The sequence below is a fragment of the Caenorhabditis remanei genome, chromosome IV, assembly GCF_010183535.1.
Source record: "Caenorhabditis remanei strain PX506 chromosome IV, whole genome shotgun sequence".
Taxonomy (NCBI): Eukaryota; Metazoa; Nematoda; class Chromadorea; order Rhabditida; family Rhabditidae; genus Caenorhabditis; species Caenorhabditis remanei.
Genome location: NC_071331.1, coordinates 7,742,207 through 7,764,738, shown reverse-complemented (window position 1 = coordinate 7,764,738; position 22,532 = coordinate 7,742,207). Strand labels below are relative to the sequence as shown.

The 22,532-nt window shown below is 39.4% G+C and overlaps 6 protein-coding genes across 6 annotated transcripts; all 6 read left to right on the top strand.

Annotated features, from left to right (window-relative positions):
- Window positions 1-190: 190 nt before the first annotated feature.
- On the top strand, window positions 191-2,242 carry GCK72_012774 (uncharacterized protein; the record flags this gene model as incomplete). Its single annotated transcript, XM_053729388.1, has 4 exons — window positions 191-267; window positions 311-1,159; window positions 1,204-1,337; window positions 2,118-2,242. 4 exons carry the CDS (start codon window positions 191-193, stop codon window positions 2,240-2,242), a joined length of 1,185 nt encoding a protein of 394 aa, XP_053584160.1.
- Window positions 2,243-9,596: 7,354 nt separating this feature from the next.
- On the top strand, window positions 9,597-10,028 carry GCK72_012773 (uncharacterized protein; the record flags this gene model as incomplete). The annotated part of the gene is made up of 1 exon (XM_053729387.1): window positions 9,597-10,028. One exon carries the CDS (start codon window positions 9,597-9,599, stop codon window positions 10,026-10,028), a length of 432 nt encoding a protein of 143 aa, XP_053584159.1.
- A 2,855-nt stretch (window positions 10,029-12,883) lies between these two features.
- GCK72_012772 (uncharacterized protein) lies at window positions 12,884-15,565 on the top strand (the record flags this gene model as incomplete). The annotated part of the gene is made up of 3 exons (XM_053729386.1): window positions 12,884-13,064; window positions 14,621-15,344; window positions 15,397-15,565. The coding sequence occupies 3 exons, from the start codon at window positions 12,884-12,886 to the stop codon at window positions 15,563-15,565; spliced, it is 1,074 nt and encodes a 357-aa protein (XP_053584158.1).
- A 739-nt stretch (window positions 15,566-16,304) lies between these two features.
- Window positions 16,305-17,489, top strand: GCK72_012771 (uncharacterized protein; the record flags this gene model as incomplete). The annotated part of the gene is made up of 3 exons (XM_003092366.2): window positions 16,305-16,381; window positions 16,429-17,271; window positions 17,321-17,489. The coding sequence occupies 3 exons, from the start codon at window positions 16,305-16,307 to the stop codon at window positions 17,487-17,489; spliced, it is 1,089 nt and encodes a 362-aa protein (XP_003092414.2).
- A 530-nt stretch (window positions 17,490-18,019) lies between these two features.
- GCK72_012770 (uncharacterized protein) lies at window positions 18,020-19,211 on the top strand (the record flags this gene model as incomplete). Its single annotated transcript, XM_003092384.2, has 3 exons — window positions 18,020-18,096; window positions 18,143-18,994; window positions 19,043-19,211. 3 exons carry the CDS (start codon window positions 18,020-18,022, stop codon window positions 19,209-19,211), a joined length of 1,098 nt encoding a protein of 365 aa, XP_003092432.2.
- A 401-nt stretch (window positions 19,212-19,612) lies between these two features.
- On the top strand, window positions 19,613-22,438 carry GCK72_012769 (uncharacterized protein; the record flags this gene model as incomplete). The annotated part of the gene is made up of 8 exons (XM_053729385.1): window positions 19,613-19,689; window positions 19,733-19,860; window positions 19,963-20,584; window positions 20,635-20,689; window positions 21,382-21,491; window positions 21,536-21,686; window positions 21,734-21,833; window positions 22,335-22,438. The coding sequence occupies 8 exons, from the start codon at window positions 19,613-19,615 to the stop codon at window positions 22,436-22,438; spliced, it is 1,347 nt and encodes a 448-aa protein (XP_053584157.1).
- Between the last annotated feature and the right edge of the window lie 94 nt (window positions 22,439-22,532).

Genomic DNA, 22,532 nt, shown 5'->3' with positions numbered 1-22,532 from the left:
GCTACAGTTATCCTATGTTTATATTCAGGAGCAAGGATTCCTGGGGACAGACTATTTGTTCTAATACACAAGTCTCCTCTCCTCCTCATCCTATGTAGATTACTGTACACTATTAGGCCAGTCTTCCCTTCTCTCTCTCTCTGTCCCCTTAGGAATTATTGATTCCGTTCAAAAAAAAAAAGAACCAAAAATGTCACGTTTCCCCCTTCTCCGTCTTCCTACTTTACCTTTTTTGAATTGTATTCAATATCTGAAAGTATTCGAGATGTAAGTTTGTATTCAAGATTACTATCCATTACTTTTTCTTCAGAATCGATTTCTCTCTTCTCTCGAAACGAACAAAGGCCCTCGCCTCACTTGTCAACTGGAATCAACCTGATATTCATTTAAATTTTATCGAAGATTCACAAATCTGTCTGAAATTTCCAAACGATCCAGGTCTGGAATGGATTCTAGACTTCGAAAACGAATTTGATGATGAATTGAATCACACCTCTAGAGAAATCGATGGAAATCAGTTTCCGTCATACATAAATTCTGCTCTCCACGGTCCGAAAGCATTTCATTATCTGACATTTCCAAATGATGAGCACTTTGAAACAATGCAAAAAATGGTGGAGCATGTTTCAATGATATTCAGAACACCGAACCCAAGTTTCGGTATACATCAACAGAACGATCCATCGACAATGTCAATTGTAAAATGGTTCTGTACATTACAATCATCAGTTGTGGATGTTCATATCAACAATGAGGTATCAACTTCTGTCCCAACATTGTTGTTTATTCTGGATAATATCAAAATGACTGATCACTTTAGTTTGCATTCGAAAATGAATACTCCTGATTTCGAATACACCAAACCAATAGACGTACCCACAGTGATATTATCCCTCTGTCATTGGATAAATCTGAAATTTATTCTGAATTCAACTTGTCGTGTTATGATTATGGGCGCTCCCAGTTTGACTCTTCACGGCATAAATAGCTTTTTAAAACACTGGCTGAACGGATCCAATCCACAACTTGAGTATATTGCTATTGACCGATGTATAAAAGCGACGACAATGGAAGAGAACGTTGAAGAAGCTTTCCAGATAATAACAAAGGATCTTGATTTTAGGGAGAATGTGGTGGATGGGAGGAAACCAATGCAAATGTAAGAAACTTTCAGAGAAACAAGATTAACAAGAGACATTTCAGAGTGCTCCATAAAAAGGCAACATACCAACTATCCAACGTGGTATGTTATGATATAGTAAGAGAGGATGGAACCATTGGAACATTTCATCAAACTTACTTTGCTCGTTCGGATGAGTCCAATTCCGATGAACATAGTAAGGTTCACTATTTCTATTTCCATGTGTGGAACAATAAGATTTAATAAAGATTTGACTGAAATACCAAATACTTCCGAACACATTTAAGTTCCTAATTGGAGTAATGAGGAAAATATATATCTTCCAATTTTTCGACTATCCTAGAATGCAGGCACCCATGTTAAACACTTTCCGCAACACAGTTATAAACGTACAAAATAATTTGGGATGGAATTCTTTCACTTGTAAGACCTACATCGAAAACTTCAGTGAATGGTATCTTCAGAAAAAGTCAGATATTTCAAGTTTTATTTTCCAAACCGATGCTCCCCTCCTTATTATTGAAGAATCGTCGCTGTTCTTTGCAATTCGAGTTTTGGTTTCTTAAAAGATTTTCTCATAATTAACTGACTTTCGTATGAACTTTTTCACAATAATGATAAAAAATTGATAATTCCGAGCTCCCGAATGAGAGTCAATAAAGCCGTTTTGAACAGTTAATGTGATTTCTGCCGATTGGCCTTTTTCTTTCAACAATCATCTTATTATCCGATTGGTAAAGAGTAGCAAACTGAATTGATTCTGCACGTATTTCGAGCGCTGAAAATATATATGATCAAATTTATAGAGTAAGGGAAAGTCACAAGTTTCGGGTTTTCAGAAATTGGACAAAAAATTGTACGAGATTTGTATATTCGTGAGATATAGAAACCTGGTCTAGCACCCTAGTTCACGTGCTCTACTTATTGAACTTGTTATTTCCTATGAAAATCAGTTCGCAAATAAATACTCTTCTAGGAGACTCATTCGCCATCGACAAAGTAATGACCAACCCATTGCGTCTATTTGAAATCTCAAAAGAAAAAGAGGCCAAGGAGGACTCGATAATATTGGAGGGGGTTAAGGGTGAACCAACACCGTAATATATTTTTGTAACACTAGGAGAAGGAAAATATTATTTCAGAGAGAGGGCCATCGACGAGAAGTTGAAGCAGAAAGTGGTCATTGAGCGAAAAAGAATGAGAAAATCATGAAGTATCCGACCTTAACCTTGGCGTCAGGAGCAACGCAATCAGCAGTGGAAATCGGAGTGAACTTGGCTGGAATGTCCGGGGTAACTGTGCATTGTGTTCAATCCTATCTTTATTCAAGCTCTCGATAGAGGGGAAGGCTACAAAGGAGCTGGCGGGGAAGAGAGAGAGAGAGAGAGAAGCAACGGCTCTTGGAGGACGGTGAGTTTGATGTCCAAAGTCTTAAAATTTCCTAATGACGGGAATGATTGAGAATTCAGAAAATAAGTGAAGAGAGAACTGGAAAAGCATTTGATTCAAAAATAAACATCGAAATTTCCATCCGTTATCACAAAAAGCTGGGAAACCGCAGCTTTAGATCAAATTTATCACGAAAAGTTACAAAACTATAGGTCTATTTTTTCAAACTTTTCATCCAATGAGCAGTCTTTTCTGAATCACTTTCTTTTAATCTTAGTTCAAAAGACTTGAAATTTGCTTCAATTTCAAAAACGACGTCTTCTGGATCTCAAAATCTGAAATTTCAAATCAAAATTGTATAGAAACCCGCGAAACGCCAGCTGCTCGCTGTCGCCACCTCCGGCTCCATTGTGGGCAGAGGCAACGAACCGCCGCGTCCGATTTGGCAAGTTAGGCACTCCTTATTAAAATATATACATACCTTCCTAATTTTCAAATGAATGCATCCACCCGGGGTTTTCTGCAACACAGTTACATATAAACGAACAAAATAATTTGGACTGATTTCAGGGAATTTTAAGCAAGGGTTGCGCGACTTGCCGGAAATTTGGCTATATTTTAGGTAAATCGCCCTCACTTATTGTTAGGGCAGGTTGCCCACTGGGCGAGGGTAAGGTGGAAAGAGTGGGAGTGTGAGTGAGGATGGAGTAGGGCCATGGGTTGTTTCGAATCTCAGTTCGCGGTCAAACGACAGAGTCTTACTATTATGTCAAACAGTTGCCTTGTTGGAATAGATGTAAGTGCGAAAATCAACAAAACGGAGTTCGATACAGCGATGAAAGAGACACTTCCTGTGGCTACAGTTCCAGTTCAGACAGGAATCAGTTGACTCTCTTTCTCTGAGTTCAAGGGAGTGAATGACAATTGTGTTCCAACCTATTATATGTTTATAGCCAGGAGCAAGAATTCCTGATGACAGACTGTTTGTTCTAATACAGAACTCTCCTCTCCTCATCCTATGTAGATTACTGTTTACTATTAGGTAAGCCTTCTCTTCTCTCTCTCTCTCTGTCCCCGTAGCAATTATTGATTCCGTTCAAAAAAAAAAAGAACCAAAAATGTCACGCTTCCCTCTTCTCCGTCTTCCTACTCTACCTCTTTTGAATTGTATTCAATATCTGAAAGTATTCGAGATGTAAGTTTGTATTTAAGGAATCATATTCTATAATATCTTTTCTCCAGAATCGATTTCTCTCTTCTCTCGAAACGAACAAAGGCCCTCGTCTCACTCGTCAACTGGAATCAACCTGATATTCATGTGAATTTCAGCAAAGAATCACAAATCTGTTTGAAATTTCCAAACGATCCAGGTCTGCAATGGATTCTAGACTTCGAACACGAATTTGATGATGAATTAAATCATACCTCTAGAGCAATCGATGGAAATCAGTTTCCATCATACATTGATTCAGCTCTTCACGGTCCGAAAGCATTTCATTATCTGGTATTTCCAAATGATGAGCTTTTTAAAACAATGAGAAGAATGGCGGAACATATTTCAGTGATATTCAGAGCACCGATCGCAAGTTTCGAAATAAATCAACAGAGCGATCAGTTGACAATGTCAATTGTGAAATGGTTGAGTACATTACAATCATCAGTTGTAGATCTTGATATTGATACAACAGATGATATAACTGCCCCGACCTTATTGTTTATTCTGGATAATATCAAAGTGACTGATCACTTTGATTTGGATTTGAAAATGAGTACCCCTGATTTTGAATATCACAAAGGAATCGACATTCCCTCAGTGATATTATCTCATACTCATTGGATAACACTGAAATCTATACTGAATTCAAGCTATCGAGTGCTCGTTTTGGATGAATCCAATTTGACTCTTCACGATATCAATACTCTGTTGAAATGTTGGCTGAACGGATCCAATCCACAACTTGAGTATATTTCTATTCGACGATCAATGGAAGGGAAGGCAATTGAAGATGATATTGAAGAAGCCTTCCAGATAATAACAAAGGATCTCGATGTTAGGGAACATGCTGAAAATGAAAAGAGACCAATGCAAATGTAAGAAACTTCAAGATAAACTAGGTTGAAAAAGAGATTTCAGATCGCTCCATCGACCATCATCATACTCACCTCCGAACGACTGGTGTTATGATATAGTGAGAGATGATGGCACTATTGGAACATTTCATCAAACTTACTTTTCTCGTTCAGATGAACCTGACTTAGTATTGCACTATTTCTATTTTCATGTTTGGAATAAAAAGATTTAATAAAGATAAAACATTTCAATTCCTAATTGGAGTAATGAAAACACGGGATACGGTTCAGACTATTCACAAGGGTTTGAAAATCGGAGGACTCCAAACAATGAAATAGTTACATAGTTGTCTTTCACCCTTTTATGAGTAGTTTGGCGAACATCGATACTATTTTCTACAAAAAATACAAGTTTTACAAATGCTTGAAGTTCAAGACTCCAAATATTTATACCAGCAATATGTTTTCATCAAATATTTTTGAAGCACTTGTCATTGAAATAAAATTATTTCTCAAATTTTCGCAGTCTTCGGAAGCATAAATACTGTTTGCTTTACAATGAATCTTTCCCCAAACAATTTCAGGTTAATGAGACTAATTTGAAACAAGAAAAAATCCAAAAGATCAAATATTCATAACTTTTTCAGCGGTACTGTACGTCAAACAGTTCGATCTACATCGAAGATGATTTTCGTCGTTGGTTTTTGTTTTGGTTTTTTTGTACTTGGATAATTCAGAAAATGTTGAGCATTAATACTTTCGGCTCTGACAAGAGATCCATATAAATGAAATTTTAGAAACACCAAACTAGAAGAAAAATGAGCAAACGGTACCCAAAACCATACTTGTCACGGCCCGGCTCGCTTGGCCCGCTTGGCCCGTCAAAATATTGAAATTTTTTTTCGTCGTTTTCCCATTGTTTGGTCGTTTACTACTTTATGGCAAACATATTATTGATTAGAAATTATAAAAAGACAACAAGTGAAAACGGATTTTTGATCAATTTTCTATGATTAAAATTGAGATTTTCAACATTTTTCTGCATTTTTCAGATATTTTTTAATTTAATCTTTGAAGAAATTGTGCGCGGTAATTCAAAAATTAATTTCCAAGACTTTCAATTCTTTTTTTCAAAAATTTTCAAAAAAAATTTTTTGCTCCGGGCCCTGAAATTTTCAGCGGGCCCGGCCCGGCTCGTGATTTGACAAGTATGCCCAAAACACTTTTATGACATTGCCCGTCACAAAAAGACAAATGAAACATTGAGAATCGTGATTACTGAATGATGAATTAAATTTTTGAGTTATTTCCTTGCCATTTTTCAGCAAAACTCTCTCTCTCTCTCTCAATAAACCATGCAATGACAGTATCACTTCTTTTCTAATAAAACATTCTTCCTTTACAAAATGGTTAAATTCCTGGTGACAGGGAACGGACAGGGAATGAAAAAGATACTTCGGCTCAATAGGCCAAGAACGGTCCCAAGGAATTGAATGGTCCCAACCGCAATGAATAGTCCCATCACTTTTCACCATTCTCTTAGGTTTCTTAGAAATTCACAAAACAATTGACAAATACGATTAATAATCGGTTTTGTCAATTTTTTCCAAATTTCTAAGAAACCTAAGCATAAGAGAGTTGCCCGCGTATAAATACGGGGTGATAGGGTCCTGATAAAATAAGACGACAAATACACAGTTTCTTACAATAAATTTACTTTATTGCAAGAAATTAGAATAAGATAGCGTAAAACTTACAAAACAAAAGTCAAAAGCACAAACGCTAAAATTAGAACTAACCCTGAAAGCCAACCGACTCCAGAAAACTACTTGTTGCCACGTGGAGTACACGTGTCCACATGAACTGACGCGCTGAGGTTACGGTAGGCGCGTGAGGCTTTTGCGGAGTGTCGTTGCGTATTTATTGTGATGACTCGGAGAACTACAGGGTTATGAGGGTACCTTGCCACCGGCAACTAGAGAATGGTGAAAAGTGATGGGACCTTTCTTTGCTTTGGACCATTCTTTGCTTTGGATCATTTTTTGCGGTTGGGACCATTCTTTGCCTATTGAGCCGATACTTCCTGTAGCTACAGTTATCCTATGTTTATATCCAGGAGCAAGGATTCCTAGGGACAGGCTGTTTGTTCTAATACACAACACTCATTTCCTCATCCTATGTAGATTACTGTTTACTATTAGGTAAGCCTTCTCTTCTCTCTCTCTCTCTGTCCCCGTAGCAATTATTGATTCCGTTCAAAAAAAGAACCAAAAATATCACGCTTCCCTCTTCTCCGTCTTCCTACTTTACCTCTCTTGAATTGCATTCAATATCTGAAAGTATTCGAGATGTAAGTTTGTATTCAAGGTAGTTATTCCCCAAACTATCCATTTCTTTTTCTCCAGAATCGATTTCTCTCTGTCGTGGAATTAACTAGCCTTTACTTCACGACCTTCAATAACCAGCCTAACAACTCTATGGCGTCTATTAGATTCACAAATATCTAACCAAAATGGCTATAAGAAATGGTTTGGCAATAAACTCAATACGTGTTACGTGACCTTCTGTCTTTCGGAGGAAATACTCAACTACTCTCGTCAACTACTTGCGTGTCCCTGAACTCTGTTTGTGCTGGCCTCAAGATAACGATCGCCCTCGATTCGCTGCATATAAGGAAAGGAAATCGTCAGTTCAACCGCTCTTGCTCTATTGGAAACTCAACTGCTGGAAGCTCAACCAATCGACGTCTCTACCGTGGCTCCGCCTGTCGTCTCCAACAAATGCTCTGGCTCACCAGGAACTCAAGCGTCTAAAGTATCCTCCTGTTCTAGTGACACTGTTGAATAAACTTGCCAAACCTCTCCTTTCTTACTGTTCTCATCATACTCATTCTGACGAGGGTGCCGCTCCCTATTAAGTCGGAACATGGTGCATCGACTGTGGTACATAACCCAGCGGCGGTGAGAGCAGTAGTTAGAAGGGAAGTCAACGAGGCACATATGCCGGGGCAACACCCGCAGCTATCGGCACACCCGAATAAGCAAGAGCCGTTACAAGCTATAACATGTTCCAGCACTGGGATCACAGAATAGTACATAATCCACTTATAAATATACTATTGCTCTGGTCTTTTCAAGTAGAAGACGTGGCACTGAGTAATGACAAGTACCAAAACTATCACAACCACAATCCACTGAACCACACTCTGAACATTCAAAATACACAATACAGACAAGATCACAAGGAGTGAAATCCTTACACTCACATGACCACAGATCCACTTACAGGTCGCTATTTTCCTCACACATCGAGTAGCACCTTCAACATGACATTCTCGTACCACACTACGGAACGAAACATGTACGAGACTGTAACAAAGTAAACTTGACTAACCACGTCCTCAAGACGTACGACTAGCGTCAACAAGACGCACGACTATGTTGGAAGTTACGTAGATTCGTTTATCTAACTCATCCTGTCAAGGGCCCAACGGCAGCCTGAGAAGGATACAATGATTTCTAGTAACTCGATATTCTTATGACCAATGACAAGAAACGACCAAAGTTCCGTAATACGCACAGATGCGAGCTGTAACAAATACTCTCGATCACCACTTAGGTCTTGTCAATAAACGTTCCGGGACGTTTATCAGGAATATCGGTCTTTGTGTGACTTGAAAGCCCACGGCTTTCCGGAGATTCCGACACGTCTCTGACCCATACAACAGAGGGTAACCTCTAGGAGACGCTAATAAAATACACGGGATCGAATCAGCAAGATTCGAATACTGCTATGTTCATACAAGAACTACGATACCGAAAATAATATCATCCACGAGAACCTTCACTAAAGGTCTGTCATTCCAGTCCCTTTCACGGACTCTACGTGTGCCAACCGTCGTGCAAGCACTTCTCAGAGTACCACAACTTCAAAGAGAAACGTCGGGAACCATTACAAACAAATTCACACACTCAAAGTTATCCTCTCTTCTGATACACAGTGTGCAGTCGAGTGGACCAATTTTTTGACCGGCCAGAACCAAGTTCGCTAAAAGAACTTACTTATTCCGACAAATGGTTGAGGAAACCCAAAAAGTACTCACAAACCTACACCAACCAGAAATGGTTACACAGCGCCGACTAGCTGAAACAAGCTAGTTGAGATACTTTCAAAGCGTGAACAATCTTATAGCGAAGATAGCGAAGCACAATCGCTGGTAAACAAACTTCCCACGCTGTCCACCAGATCGGGCATTTCCACAAAAAATGTTTTCACATTTGCGAACATTTGAAAGACCACGAAAATCCATTGCTATTCAAACTGTGATGAGATACTTTACAACACTTGAGCGTTGTTAGAGGACCTGGTTGGCACCCAGCCATTAGCAACCAAATGCACAGTAGCCATCGAAGCTAAAAAACTACAACTTAGCTACAAAACTACACGCTAAAAAAAAAAAAAAAAAAAAAAAAAACTGCAAGAAACTACAAGTTGTTGTCCCTTTACGGAGGTAACAGCTCACCAATACCAAGAGCTAGTACGTCCTCACCATCGGTCACAAAAGATACGGTACACAACCCAATAAATCTCGACCAACGTCACAGAATTGAAACAACAATATTCAATCTACCAGTTATCATACCCAATGAGCATCTCACTATTCCACAAAGGGAACCTCTAGAAGACAATACGTTAAATCATGCACAAAAGCAACTGAACAAAACTTTATACCAAGATTCACACAAGAATCCGCCACCAAGGCTGAACAAACCAAAAAAAATCCACGAAACTCTATTAATAATGGTCCACTCCTACACACCAGTTATACGGCTTCTCTGATTCCAAACATCGTCCTCGCTCTTCGCGTCGCAGCAACAAGTCGAAAAAACACGGATGAAATCGGAAACATTCAAACAATTCCAAATCATCCAGTATTCGGCTGTCAAGCCCGACGTTACATTGGGTGTCACAAAAAAGATCAAAGAAAACTCGCCAAATGATTGAAGGAACACAACTCATGCCTTCTGACCCTCAACAACCAGAGATGGTTTCAATACTACAATCTCGCTACACAAAGCTAGCTAACCAACTTGCCAAGCTAGATTTTTCCAATGGCGAGGTTCTCACCTTTGTAATGAAGCATTTAGCACTATGCTCCAGCTCGGAGATTCGCATCAACAATTTTCGGGTACTGATCTATCACCTCGAAGATTGCGGATATCCAGCTCTAATCGAGAAATTCAAAGCTCTCCTTCCACATATGGAAGTTCTGCTCAAGAATCTAGCTGCAACACAACTATTGGTACCCAACCGAAAATCAACCAATGAACTGGTTAAAAACCAAAAGCTCAATTATCACGCAAAGTTTTACCATCCACCAATAACTCCAACGGCAGTCAGGGTCTTAATCGCAATCGCTACACCGTAGCTCCACCGGACGACGAACACCTTCCGTCCTCTAACTCCAGCAGCAGTAATGATCTTGCCCACCATGGCATCCCCCGTACTCAATCTGAGAATGAACACTGTTACTCAACCAACACGGAGAGTCGTCTATTCTCCAATTCATCGGAACCTAATGGTCCAATTCTGACCAACACTACGAAACAAAAACCAATTCAACAAAACAAGTGTAATCGAACCTATTCCAACGCCAGTCCTTCCGCCTTCGCAAAAAATAACAAGTCAACTCCGCGTTAAAAGTCCACGTAACGGAGGCAAGACTGAAGCATTTCAGCAAACGTATGACAGCTGAATGTACTCATACGATCAACAAAGCTATTCAGAAAGTTGACATGAGAGTCGGCACAAACGAGGAAGCATATGGCTCACTAGTCAAGCTCAGGCAGGCCATGAGAACAAATTCATAGATCGTTCAAGATCAACTAGAACAACAGAAACATCAGACACGTTACGACCTTTCGCTATGTATTAATTCACAATCAGAACGCGAATCAAAAAAGGTAAGTCTCAATACCCCACAAGTGGTTAGAGAACACAAGAAAACCACAAAAGACTCCAGTTGAGGTCGAATCAGCACCGGCTCCCAGCCTGCTAACCCAGAGGAGATCCAGTCCTACTCGCTGGTCGCCAAAACTAACCAAGGTAGTTTTCCACCAGCATCAGTACAATCTTGACCACCCTGAAACCAATTTCGGGTGACACTGATAGTACTCACTCTTCACCACACAATTCAATTCGTTCGTACACTCAAACCCGTCCATTGACATCATCATGAAACAAAACCTTTAAAAAAAGCCTCCTCGAAGGTGGCGCAAAAGATTTAATAACAACTGATGAGCTGTCGGAAGGGACACATGAGAAACTCAGTGCAAATCTGGAGAGAATCACAACTGGAAGAGCTATCGCCGCTAGCACTTGATCGAAAGCTCCCGTAAGCAATTGATTGAGAGATACCGTAATCTGTCATTTCATCAAGTAGCTTATGGCCAGAAGTACAAGACGTGATGGAAAATCACATTGGCACCATCAATTCACTCAACAAGTGTCACGTTTCCATTAACGATCCTATTCTTATCGATTCGTTCATCGATAAGTTACCGTGCAACACAATGAAACCGGTTATTACACAGACCCGTACAACACTCCATCATTCTTGGAGGTATCAACCGTCGTCCAAACGCTCTTCTCCGAAAGTAGAGCAATTGACAAGGAAGAACAACGCAAAAGAACGGAACACGTTACCAAAGTCGGCACAGCGAATACCAACAAAGTTTCTGCCCGCTAACTCGGCGAGACACACCGGCAATCAACACAAGACACAAAGAACTCAACGGGCGTCTCGATGGAGATCCGCACCTTTTTCAATCATCAGGCAAAACAGGTGTTGAATTGCATACGAGGCAATCACGCAGTCAACGAACCTCAATAAAGATATGCCTGCAACAAGCAAGGCCAGAAGCACCACTCGGTCCTTTGTCCAGAAAAAAAAACGGACACATCGGCCAACCCCACCAACCCCACTGAGGACCGGAAAACTTCCTTTTTTCGGAATAACGGAATTGACCCACAAGCTGGATCACTACAACACACTACAAGAATCAACACAAGAATTACATACACGTACGCACATTACACGTACGCACATTTATACCTACACCAATCAATTGAGATACCATACCCACACCAGGAAAAACGGGATACAACCTCCCTATACTAACATCACACAAAACAATCGATACGATTACAATCAATCTTTCAAGAGTCTCAGATCCCCCTTACACATTACCATTCCTCCAAATTCTAACATCATCTGGAGCAAGACTCAATACATTGGCTGACAACGAAGCGACAACTTCACTTATCTCATGACCAGCAGTACTCGGGTTACATTGCCCAGCACACAATCAAAAACTAATTTTCGAGGATTCCTTTAATCCTCAGGTCACAAAAAGTAAAGTTCAAAATCAGACACCTCCCAACACATTGGGAAAGGCATAGAACACTATCCTAGGATTATCTCCAACTCCACAAGGTCAGGAAACCACCAATTTTCTCAACAGAGAACTTTCTTATTCCAAACGGACTTTGACCTCCGACAACTCACGAGTCTCAAAAGATTCAACAGGAAACCGATTCTGATTAGGCAAAATTTCCTACCTATTTATCTTTCCACGAGCACACAACATGGGCTCTTCCGACACAAACGACTCCTTAAACCAGGACAGTGACAATAACGTATCACACATACACAAAATAGGCATTCCAGACTATGAACAATACGAAAACATAGCAGTTGAGATCAGTCAGTTACCACAAGTGACATCTTGGACGTTCAACTATCTTTTTCGCCTAGACGACATCCTACTCTACTTGTAGGATCATCCGCACTACCAATCAGCTTTGAACCTGAACAACACATACTCCCATCCAGCAATTTCTGAATGCGGACCATCGGGCATAAAACTGAACTAGCTTCACGATATTACTAGCCTCACGATATTGCTAGCTTCACTATTCACACAGACTTGTCACAATCTACACTAAATTAATTTGTTAAAGTCCACTCTAGACAACGATTGTTGATAATTATCACACAATCCAAACCACGTGATCATTTCTTTCCAAAACTGGGATTACAATTTCTGTACATTCGTCGATACTGACGTGACATACGACCCGTGACATGCGACCCCTGACCACGGACGAGTAACCTGACCTCTGATAACAATCATTCTGGGCATATAAAGAAACTCGAAATCAAACAAGTCACTATTTTCGCTCGACCAGAGCCCTCGTCTAACAATCACACGTCTGTCAACTATGGCTGCTCCATACACTCTCACAGCGCCAACGGCCGCTGGCTCCCCAGAAGATGTTACCTTTGGCCAACCCAAGGACGTGGATCAATTTGTTCTCAACATCTCGGACAACCAATCAATGGGTCACTACGATCGTCCAATAAACTATTCTCGTCGTCGCACAACGTCAAAGAACTTGGTTGGTAACAACCACAAACTTATTACCAGTTCCAACGACGTTGCTTACAAGAAAAGCAACTCAATTCCACATAAAGGCGAGCTCCATCAATCCTTCCCCACCAATAGCACAGGGAACAGCGTATTTCCCCCATTGTCGGAACCAGACAATTCAACTTTGTCTGTCACCCGGTCACCCGCACCAGATCTTCCACAGCAAGTCGTCCCGATCGAACACACTGATTTTATCGATCAGGAAACAAAACCTATGTCCAATTTCCGTTCAAAGGAAAGAAGACACCTCTTCACCAAAATTCGTTGAATGCACTTACACAATTGAAATCCCAAATAGAAGCAAAACTAACCTTGAACGCATTTCAAGAACGCTACAACGACATCAAAGAACAACAACTGAAATTCGGCTGCGTTAACGAAACGCCCGAAAACAAAAAACCCATTGGTTCACAGTACTATATTCGCCATCGAGTTATAGTAAAACCAGATTTCTCAACCACAAAAATTCGCATTGTGTTCGATGCACTTATCCACAAAGAGATTGAGCAATAGTTTACCCAAGTAACACATTTATGCTGTCCTGCAATCGTCAAATCAATTGTAGACACTACTCACAGCAACAACAAATCGGAGATAGCTCACCAAGCTCTCTCTCAACTACAATATCACAATACCACAAATCATAAAACTTCTATGGTTCTAACGTCACCTACAACTACCCACTTTGAACCTCACCACGTACAAGTTTACACGTTACTCTGACTCCACAGCCTCTACAATATCTCCCTGCAACTAAGGGATCAGCTCAAACCACTCGAGCTATCACAAACGACGATCAACACTTCAACTTATGATACGTCCACATTCACAGCGCCAACTGCTTGTGCACGATAACCAAGCATTTTGGGAGCCGCCACAGAGTTCTTCTCGTGGCCCCCCAGTGTCGTGGAATTAACTAGCCTTTACTTCACGACCTTCAATAACCAGCCTAACAACTCTATGGCGTCTATTAGATTCACAAATATCTAACCAAAATGGCTATAAGAAATGGTTTGGCAATAAACTCAATACGTGTTACGTGACCTTCTGTCTTTCGGAGGAAATACTCAACTACTCTCGTCAACTACTTGCGTGTCCCTGAACTCTGTTTGTGCTGGCCTCAAGATAACGATCGCCCTCGATTCGCTGCATATAAGGAAAGGAAATCGTCAGTTCAACCGCTCTTGCTCTATTGGAAACTCAACTGCTGGAAGCTCAACCAATCGACGTCTCTACCGTGGCTCCGCCTGTCGTCTCCAACAAATGCTCTGGCTCACCAGGAACTCAAGCGTCTAAAGTATCCTCCTGTTCTAGTGACACTGTTGAATAAACTTGCCAAACCTCTCCTTTCTTACTGTTCTCATCATACTCATTCTGACGAGGGTGCCGCTCCCTATTAAGTCGGAACACTCTCTTCTCTCGAAACGAACAAAGACCCTCGTCTCACTCGTCAATTGGAATCAACCTGATGTTCATTTAAATTTCATCGAAGATTCACAAATCTGTCTGAAATTTCCAAACGATCCAGGTCTGCAATGGATTCTGGACTTCGAAAACGAATTGGATGATGAATTGTATACAACTAGAGCAATCGATGGAAACCAGTTTCCATCATACATAGATTCAGTTCTCCACGGTCCGAAAGCATTTCATCATCTGGTATTTCCAAATGATGAACATTTTGAAACAATGCGAAAAATGGTGGAGCATGTTTCAATGATATTCAGAACACCGATCACAAGTTTCGGTATACATCAACAGAACGATTCATCAACAATGTCAATTGTAAAATGGTTCTGTACATTACAATCATCAGTTGTAGATTTTAATATTGATACAACAGATGATATAACTGCCCCCACTTTATCGTTTATTCTGGATAATATCAAAGTAACTGACTACTTTAGTTGGGAGTTGAAAATGAATACCCCTGATTTTGAATACACCAAAGCAATCGACATTCCCACGCTGATATTATCTCATTCTCAGTGGATAACACTGAAATCTATACTGAATTCAAGCAGTCGAGTGATCGTTTTATGTGAATCCAATTTGACTTTTTGGGATATCAATAGCTTCTTAAAACACTGGCTGAACGGATCCAATCCACAACTTGAATATATTTCTATTCGACGATCAATGAAAGGGAAGGCAATCGAAGAAGATATTGAAGAAGCCTTCCAGATAATAACAAAGGATCTCAATGTTAAGGAGCATGAGGAGGATGGGAGGAGACCGATGAAAGTAAGAATGTAAGTAATGTAAAAAAAAATCCAGAAATTCTAATTCAAAAAAAGATTTCAGATCGCTTCATCGAAAATCATCATACTCACCTCCAAACGACTTGTGCTATGATATAGTGAGAGATGATGGCACCATTGGAACAATTCATCAAACTTACTTCAATCGTTCGGATGTCCCAGACTTTAAGCTTCATTTTTTCTATTTCCATGTTTGGAATAAAAAGATTTAATAAAGATTTGACTGAAATACTAAACATTTCTAAGAATATTTCAGTTCCGAATTGGAGTAATGAGGAAATATGAATATATCTTCCTAGTATTTCGGCTATCCTTGAATGCATCCACCCAGGTATAACACTTTCCGCATCGCAGTTAAAAACTGTTGGTTTCTAAACCGTTTGAGCTTTATCACGACGACCACACTTTATTTGACTCTAATTGAAATACTTAACACTTCCGAAAACATTTCCAAATTGGTATCATGAGGAAAAGATATATCTCCCTAATTTTTCAAATAGGCGAGGGTGAGGTATAAAAAGTGGGAGTGCGAGTGAGGATGGAGTAGGGCCATGGGTTGTTTCGAATCTCAGTTCGCGGTCAAACGACAGAGTCTAACTATTATGTCAAACAGTTGCCTTGTTGGAATAGATGGGAGTGCGAAAATTAACAAAACGGAGTACGATACAGCGATGAAAGAGACACTTCCTGTGGCTACAGTTCCAGTTCAGACAGGAATCAGTTGACTCTCTTTCTCTGAGTTCAAGGGAGTAAGTGACAATTGTGTTCCAATCTGTTATATGTTTATAGCCAGGAGCAAGAATTCCTGGTGACAGACTGTTTGTTCTAATACACAAGTCTCCTCTCCTCATCCTATGTAGATTACTGTTTACTATTAGGTAAGCCTTCTCTTCTCTCTCTCTCTGTCCCCGTAGCAATTATTGATTCCGTTCAAAAAAAAAAGAACCAAAAATGTCACGCTTCCCTCTTCTCCGTCTTCCTACTCTACCTCTTTTGAATTGTATTCAATATCTGAAAGTATTCGAGATGTAAGTTTGTATTCAAGGTAACATATTCTATAATATATTTTCTCCAGAATCGATTTCTCTCTTCTCTCGAAACGAACGAAAGCCCTCGTCTCACTCGTCAACTGGAATCAACCTGATATTCATTTAAATTTCTATGAAAACTCGAAACTTTGTCTGAAATTTCCAAACGATCCAGGTCTGCAATGGATCTTAGACTTCCGTGTTGAATTGGATGATGAATTGGATCATAACACTAGAGAAATCGATGGAAATCTGTTTCCATCATACATTGATTCAGCTCTCCACGGTCCGAAAGCATTTCATTATCTGACATTTCCAAATGATGAGCACTTTGAAACAATGCGAAAAATGGCAGAACATGTTTCAATGATATTCAGAACACCGATTGCAAGTTTTGAAATAAATCAGCAGAGCGATCCATCGACAATGTCAATTGTGAAATGGTTGAGTACATTGCAACCATCAGTTGTAGATCTTCATATCGACTATGAGGTAACAACTTCTGTCCCAACTTTGTTGTTTATTCTGGATAATATCATCATGACTGACCACTTTAGTTTCAATTTGGAAGAGAGTACCCCAGATTTCGAATATCACAAGGCAATTAACATTCCCGCAGTTATATTATCTCATTCTCATTGGATAACACTGAAATCTATACTGAATTCAAGCAGTCGAGTGCTTATTTTATGTGAATCCAATTTGACTCTTCACGACATCAATAGCTTCTTAAACCACTGGCTGAACGGATCCAATCCAAAACTTGAGTATATTTCTATTCGAAGATCTATAAAGAGAATGGAAGAGAATGTTGAAGAAACCTTCCGGATAATAACAAAGGATCTCGAGATTAGGGAACATGAAGAAGATGGGAAGAGACCAATGCAAATGTAAGAAAATTCCAGAAATTATAATTCAAAAAGAGATTTGAAATTTCAGAGTGCTTCATCGAAAGGCAACATACCAACTATCAAATTCGCTATGTTATGATATAGTGAGAGATGATGGAACCATTGGAACATTTCATCAAATTTACTTTGCTCGTTCAGATGATCCTGACTTTTTAATGCACTATTTTTATTTCCATGTTTGGAATAAATTAATGTAATAAAGCTCAACTTGGCGCATGTGTAAAATGGCCTGTAGGCCTATGCTCGAACCAGTCAGAGATTGTCTCATAATTTTTTTCAGTTTTTGTCATAGATAAGTTAGGTTTTCCGGAAAAAAACGTAACGTGCAAACCTTTAGAACAGCTATGAGTGACAACAATCATCTGCTCGACATCGCCAAAAACGTCTTGCTGGAAAGGGTGCAAAAAGTTTACAAAAAGGAATACGATACAGCGATGAAAGAAGGAACTTACGGTAAAAGAAAGCGACACTTCCTGTGATTACAGTTCCAGTTCAGACGGGAATCGACATGGGGTTGATTCTCTTTTTGGGCTCACGGGAGTAAGTGACAGTTGTGTAACCTATCATGTTTATAGCCAGGAGCAAGAATTCCTACTGACAGACTGTTTGTTCTAATACACATAATTTTCCTCATCCTATGTAGATTACTGTCTACTATTAGGTCAATCTCCCTGTTCCTCTGTCCCCGTAGCAACTATTGATTCCGTTCAAAAAAAAAGAATAAAAAATGTCACGCTTCCCTCTTCTCCGTCTTCCTACTTTACCTCTGTTGAATTGTATTCAATATCTGAAAGTATTCGAGATGTAAGTTTGTATTCAAGGTATCATATTCCAAACTATCTATTTTCAGAATCGATTTCTCTCTTCTCTCGAAACGAACAAAGGCCCTCGTCTCACTTGTCAACTGGAATCAACCTGATATTCATTTAAATTTCATCGAAGATTCACAAATCTGTCTGAAATTTCCAAACGATCCAGGTCTGCAATGGATTCTGGACTTCGAAAACGAATTAGATGACGAATTGTATACAACTAGAGCAATCGATGGAAACCAGTTTCCATCATACATAGATTCAGTTCTCCACGGTCCGAAAGCATTTCATCATCTGGTATTTCCAAATGATGACAACTTTGAGACAATGCGAAAAATGACAGAACATATCTTAAAGATATTCAGAACCCCGATCGCAAGTTTCGAAATAAATCAACTGAGTGATCCATCCACAATGTCAATTGTGAAATGGTTCAGTACATTACAATCATCAGTTGTAGATCTTGATATTGATACAACAGATGATATAACTGCTCCCACTTTGTTGTGTATTCTAGATAATATCAAAGTGACTGATCACTTTAGTTTGGATTCGAAAGTTATTTCTTCTGATTTCGAATATCACAAAGCAATCGACATTCCCTCAGTTATATTATCTCATTCTCAGTGGATAACACTGAAATCTATACTGAATTCAAGCAGTCGAGTGATCGTTTTATGTGAATCCAATTTGACTTTTTGGGATATCAATAGCTTCTTAATGCACTGGCTGAACGGATCCAATCCACAACTTGAGTATATTTCTATTCGACGATCAATGAAAGGGAAGGCAATCGAAGAAGATATTGAAGAAGCCTTCCAGATAATAACAAAGGATCTCAATGTTAAGGAGCATGAGGAAAACGAAAAGAGACCGATGCGAATATCAATGTAAGAAAAATCTAGAAAATATATTTCAAAAAGGATGAAACTTTTCAGATCGCTCCATCGACCATCATCATACTCACCTCCAAACGACTGGTGTTATGATATAGTGAGAGATGATGGAACCATTGGAACATTTCATCAAACTTACTTTCACCGTTCGGATGTCCCTGACTTTAAGTTTCACTATTTCTATTTCCATGTTTGGAATAAAAATATTTAATAAAATTGTTTGAGTTTTACTACCTATCTTTTTTCTGACAAATTCTTTTTGGTCAGCTCTTCAAGTACTTGAGGTCAAAATTTGGAGACTGATTGATTCGTAAATTGTGATTTTCCGGTGTCGGAAGACAACAGGCTCAAAATGAAAAATGGTTTTTCCGACAGTTCAGGTTGATGCAAGTCGAACACGCATGGTTTCTTGTCGGAATCAGAATCTACACAAAATTTCGATATAATAGCCAGGAGCAAGAATTCCTGTTGACAGACTGTTTGTTCTAATGCACAAGTCTCCTCTCCTCATTCTGTAGATTACCATAAACTATTAGGCCAGTCTGCCCTTTTCTCTCTCTCTCTCTGTCCCCCTAGGAATTATTGATTCCGTTCAAAAAAAAAGAACCAAAAATGTCACGCTTCCCTCTTCTCCGTCTTCCTACTCTTCCTCTTTTGAATTGTATTCAATATCTGAAAGTATTCGAGATGTAAGTTTGTATTCAAGATAGTTATTCCCCAAACTATTTCCAGAATCGATTTCTCTCTTCTCTCGAAACGAACAAAGGCCCTCGTCTCACTTGTCAACTGGAATCATCCAGATATTCATGCGAATTTCTATGAAAACTCGAAACTTTGTCTGAAATTTCCAAACGATCCAGGTCTGCAATGAATCTTAGACTTCCGTGTTGAATTGGATGATGAATTGGATCATAACACTAGAGTGATCGATGGAAATCAGTTTCCATCATACATTGATTCAGCTCTCCACGGTCTGAAAGTATTTCATTATCTGACATTTCCAAATGATGAGCACTTTGAAACAATGCGAAAAATGGCGGAACATGTTTCAATGATATTCAGAACACCGATCACGAGTCTTTCAACTAACCGACTAAATGATCAGTTGACAATGTCAATTGTGAAATGGTTGAGTACATTACAACCATCAGTTGTAGATCTTGATGTTACAATAGATGATATAACTGCTCCCACTTTGTTGTGTATTCTAGATAATATCAAAGTGACTGATCACTTTGATTTGGATTTGAAAATGAGTACCCCTGGTTTCGAATATAACAAAGCAATCGACATTCCCTCAGTAATATTTTGTCATACTCATTTGATAACACTGAAATCTATACTGAATTCAAGCAGTCGAGTGATCGTTTTATGTGAATCCAATTTGACTTTTTGGGATATCAATAGCTTCTTAAAACACTGGCTGAACGGATCCAATCCAAAACTTGAGTATATTTCTATTCGACGATCAATGAAAGGGAATGCAATCGAAGAAGATATTAAAGAAGCCTTCCAGATAATAACAAAGGATCTCGAGGTCAGGGAGCATGAAGAAAACGAAAAGAGACCGATGCGAATAGCAATGTATGAAAAATCCAGAAATTTTTATTTCAAAAAGAGATGAAACTTTTCAGATCGCTCCATCGACCATCATCATACTCACCTCCGAACGACTGGTGTTATGATATAGTGAGAGATGATGTCACCATTGGAACAATTCATCAAACTTACTTTAATCGTTCGGATGTCCCTGACTTTAAGTTTCACTATTTCTATTTGCATGTTTGGAATAAAAAGGTGTAATAAAAATTTGACCGAAATACTATACGTTTCCGAAAACATTTCAGTTGAAAACATCGGGATACGGTTCAGACTATTCACAAGGGTTTTAAAATCGGAGGACTCCAAACTATGAAATAGTTGCATAGTTGTCTTTCCTTCTTTTCTGAGTAGTTTGGCAAACATCAATACTATTTTCTACAAAAAATACAAGCTTTACAGATGTTTGAAGTTCAAGACTCCAAATATGTTTTCATCAAATCTTTTTGATGCACCCGTCATGGAAATAAAATTTTTTTCTTTAGTTCCCGCTATCATCGGACGCATGAAGACAGTTTTCTTTAAATATAACCAAATCTCTACAATGAATCTTTTCCCAAACATTATCAGGTTAATGCAACTAATTGGAAACAAGATACAACCAAAAAGATCAAATGTTCATAAATTTTTCAGCGGTACTGTAGGTCAAACAGTTCGGTCTACGTCGAAGATGATTTTCGTCGTTGGTTTTTGTTTTGGCTTTTTCTACTTAGATAATTCAAAAAATGTCGAGCGTTAATGCTTTCGGCTCTGATAAGACATCCAAATAAATGAAATTTTAGAAAAAATATCAAGGAAGAAAGAAGAAAATGAGAAAGAGTGATCCAAAGAAGCTTTTTGGCGATAAGGAGCCAGGGAAAAAAGTCATATTAGTGGGTGGAGAAATGAAGAGGTGAGAAATTTCTAAAATGTTCATATGATGAATGATAGTTTCAGTGAGGAAGAAGAGAGAAAGGATACGAAGAAGAAAGCGGGGAGAGAGACCAGACGAAATCGAACGGTGGAGAAGAAGCCGGCCTTGGCGGCGGGAGTGGTCGCAGTTGATACGGGAATGTCCGTCGCAATGGGACTGGCTCGTGTTAAGACGGTAAGTGACAAATGTGTCCCATCCTATCTTAATTCATTTGTATCCAGACAGGACCAGAGCCTCAAACGGTGCAGATGAAGGAGGTGGTCGGGAGAGCGACAAAAGCGGGGGAGGAGGCGCGTGTTCAGCAACAGCTCACGGAGGGCGGTGAGTTTGATGTTCAAGTATTTGATTCAAAAATAAACATCGAAATTTCCCTCCGTTATCACAAAAAGTTGAGAAACAGCAGCTTTAGATCAAATTTATCACGAAAAATTTCAAAACTACAGATCTATTTTTACAAACTTTTCATCCAGTGAGCAGTCTTCTCTGAATTATTTTCTTCTAAACTTAGTTCAAAAGACTTGAAATTTCTTTTTGATAATTCTCATTTTGGTTTCAATTTCAAAAAAATCTCAAAAACGACGTCTTCTGGATCTCAAAATCTGAAATTTCAAATCAAAATCGTATAGAAACCCGCGAAACGTCGGCTGCTCGCTGTCGCCACCTCCAGCTTCATTGTGGGCAGAGGCAACGAGCCGCCGCGTCCGATCTGGCAAGTTAGGCAACATTGACTACAGTTAGTTGGTTCGAACCCGGCGAGAGTGGGAGGGATTTTTGTTACTCCGAAAAACTTTTTTCGAATTGTTATCCCAAATATCATTTCAGGTGATCCGGGCTCTGCTCCAGGCCCTTCCACCAGCCACACCGGATCACCGGCCTCCGGACAGCCCTCCTCCTCCGCCACTCCTCGCCGATCTCGCCGCCCCTAATTACTAACCTGTCATTTTATTTATTTTTATAATTCTGTACCATAAAATGGACTCACTTTCTTACGTTTGAAGTTCGAACTCCACTTATCCATTG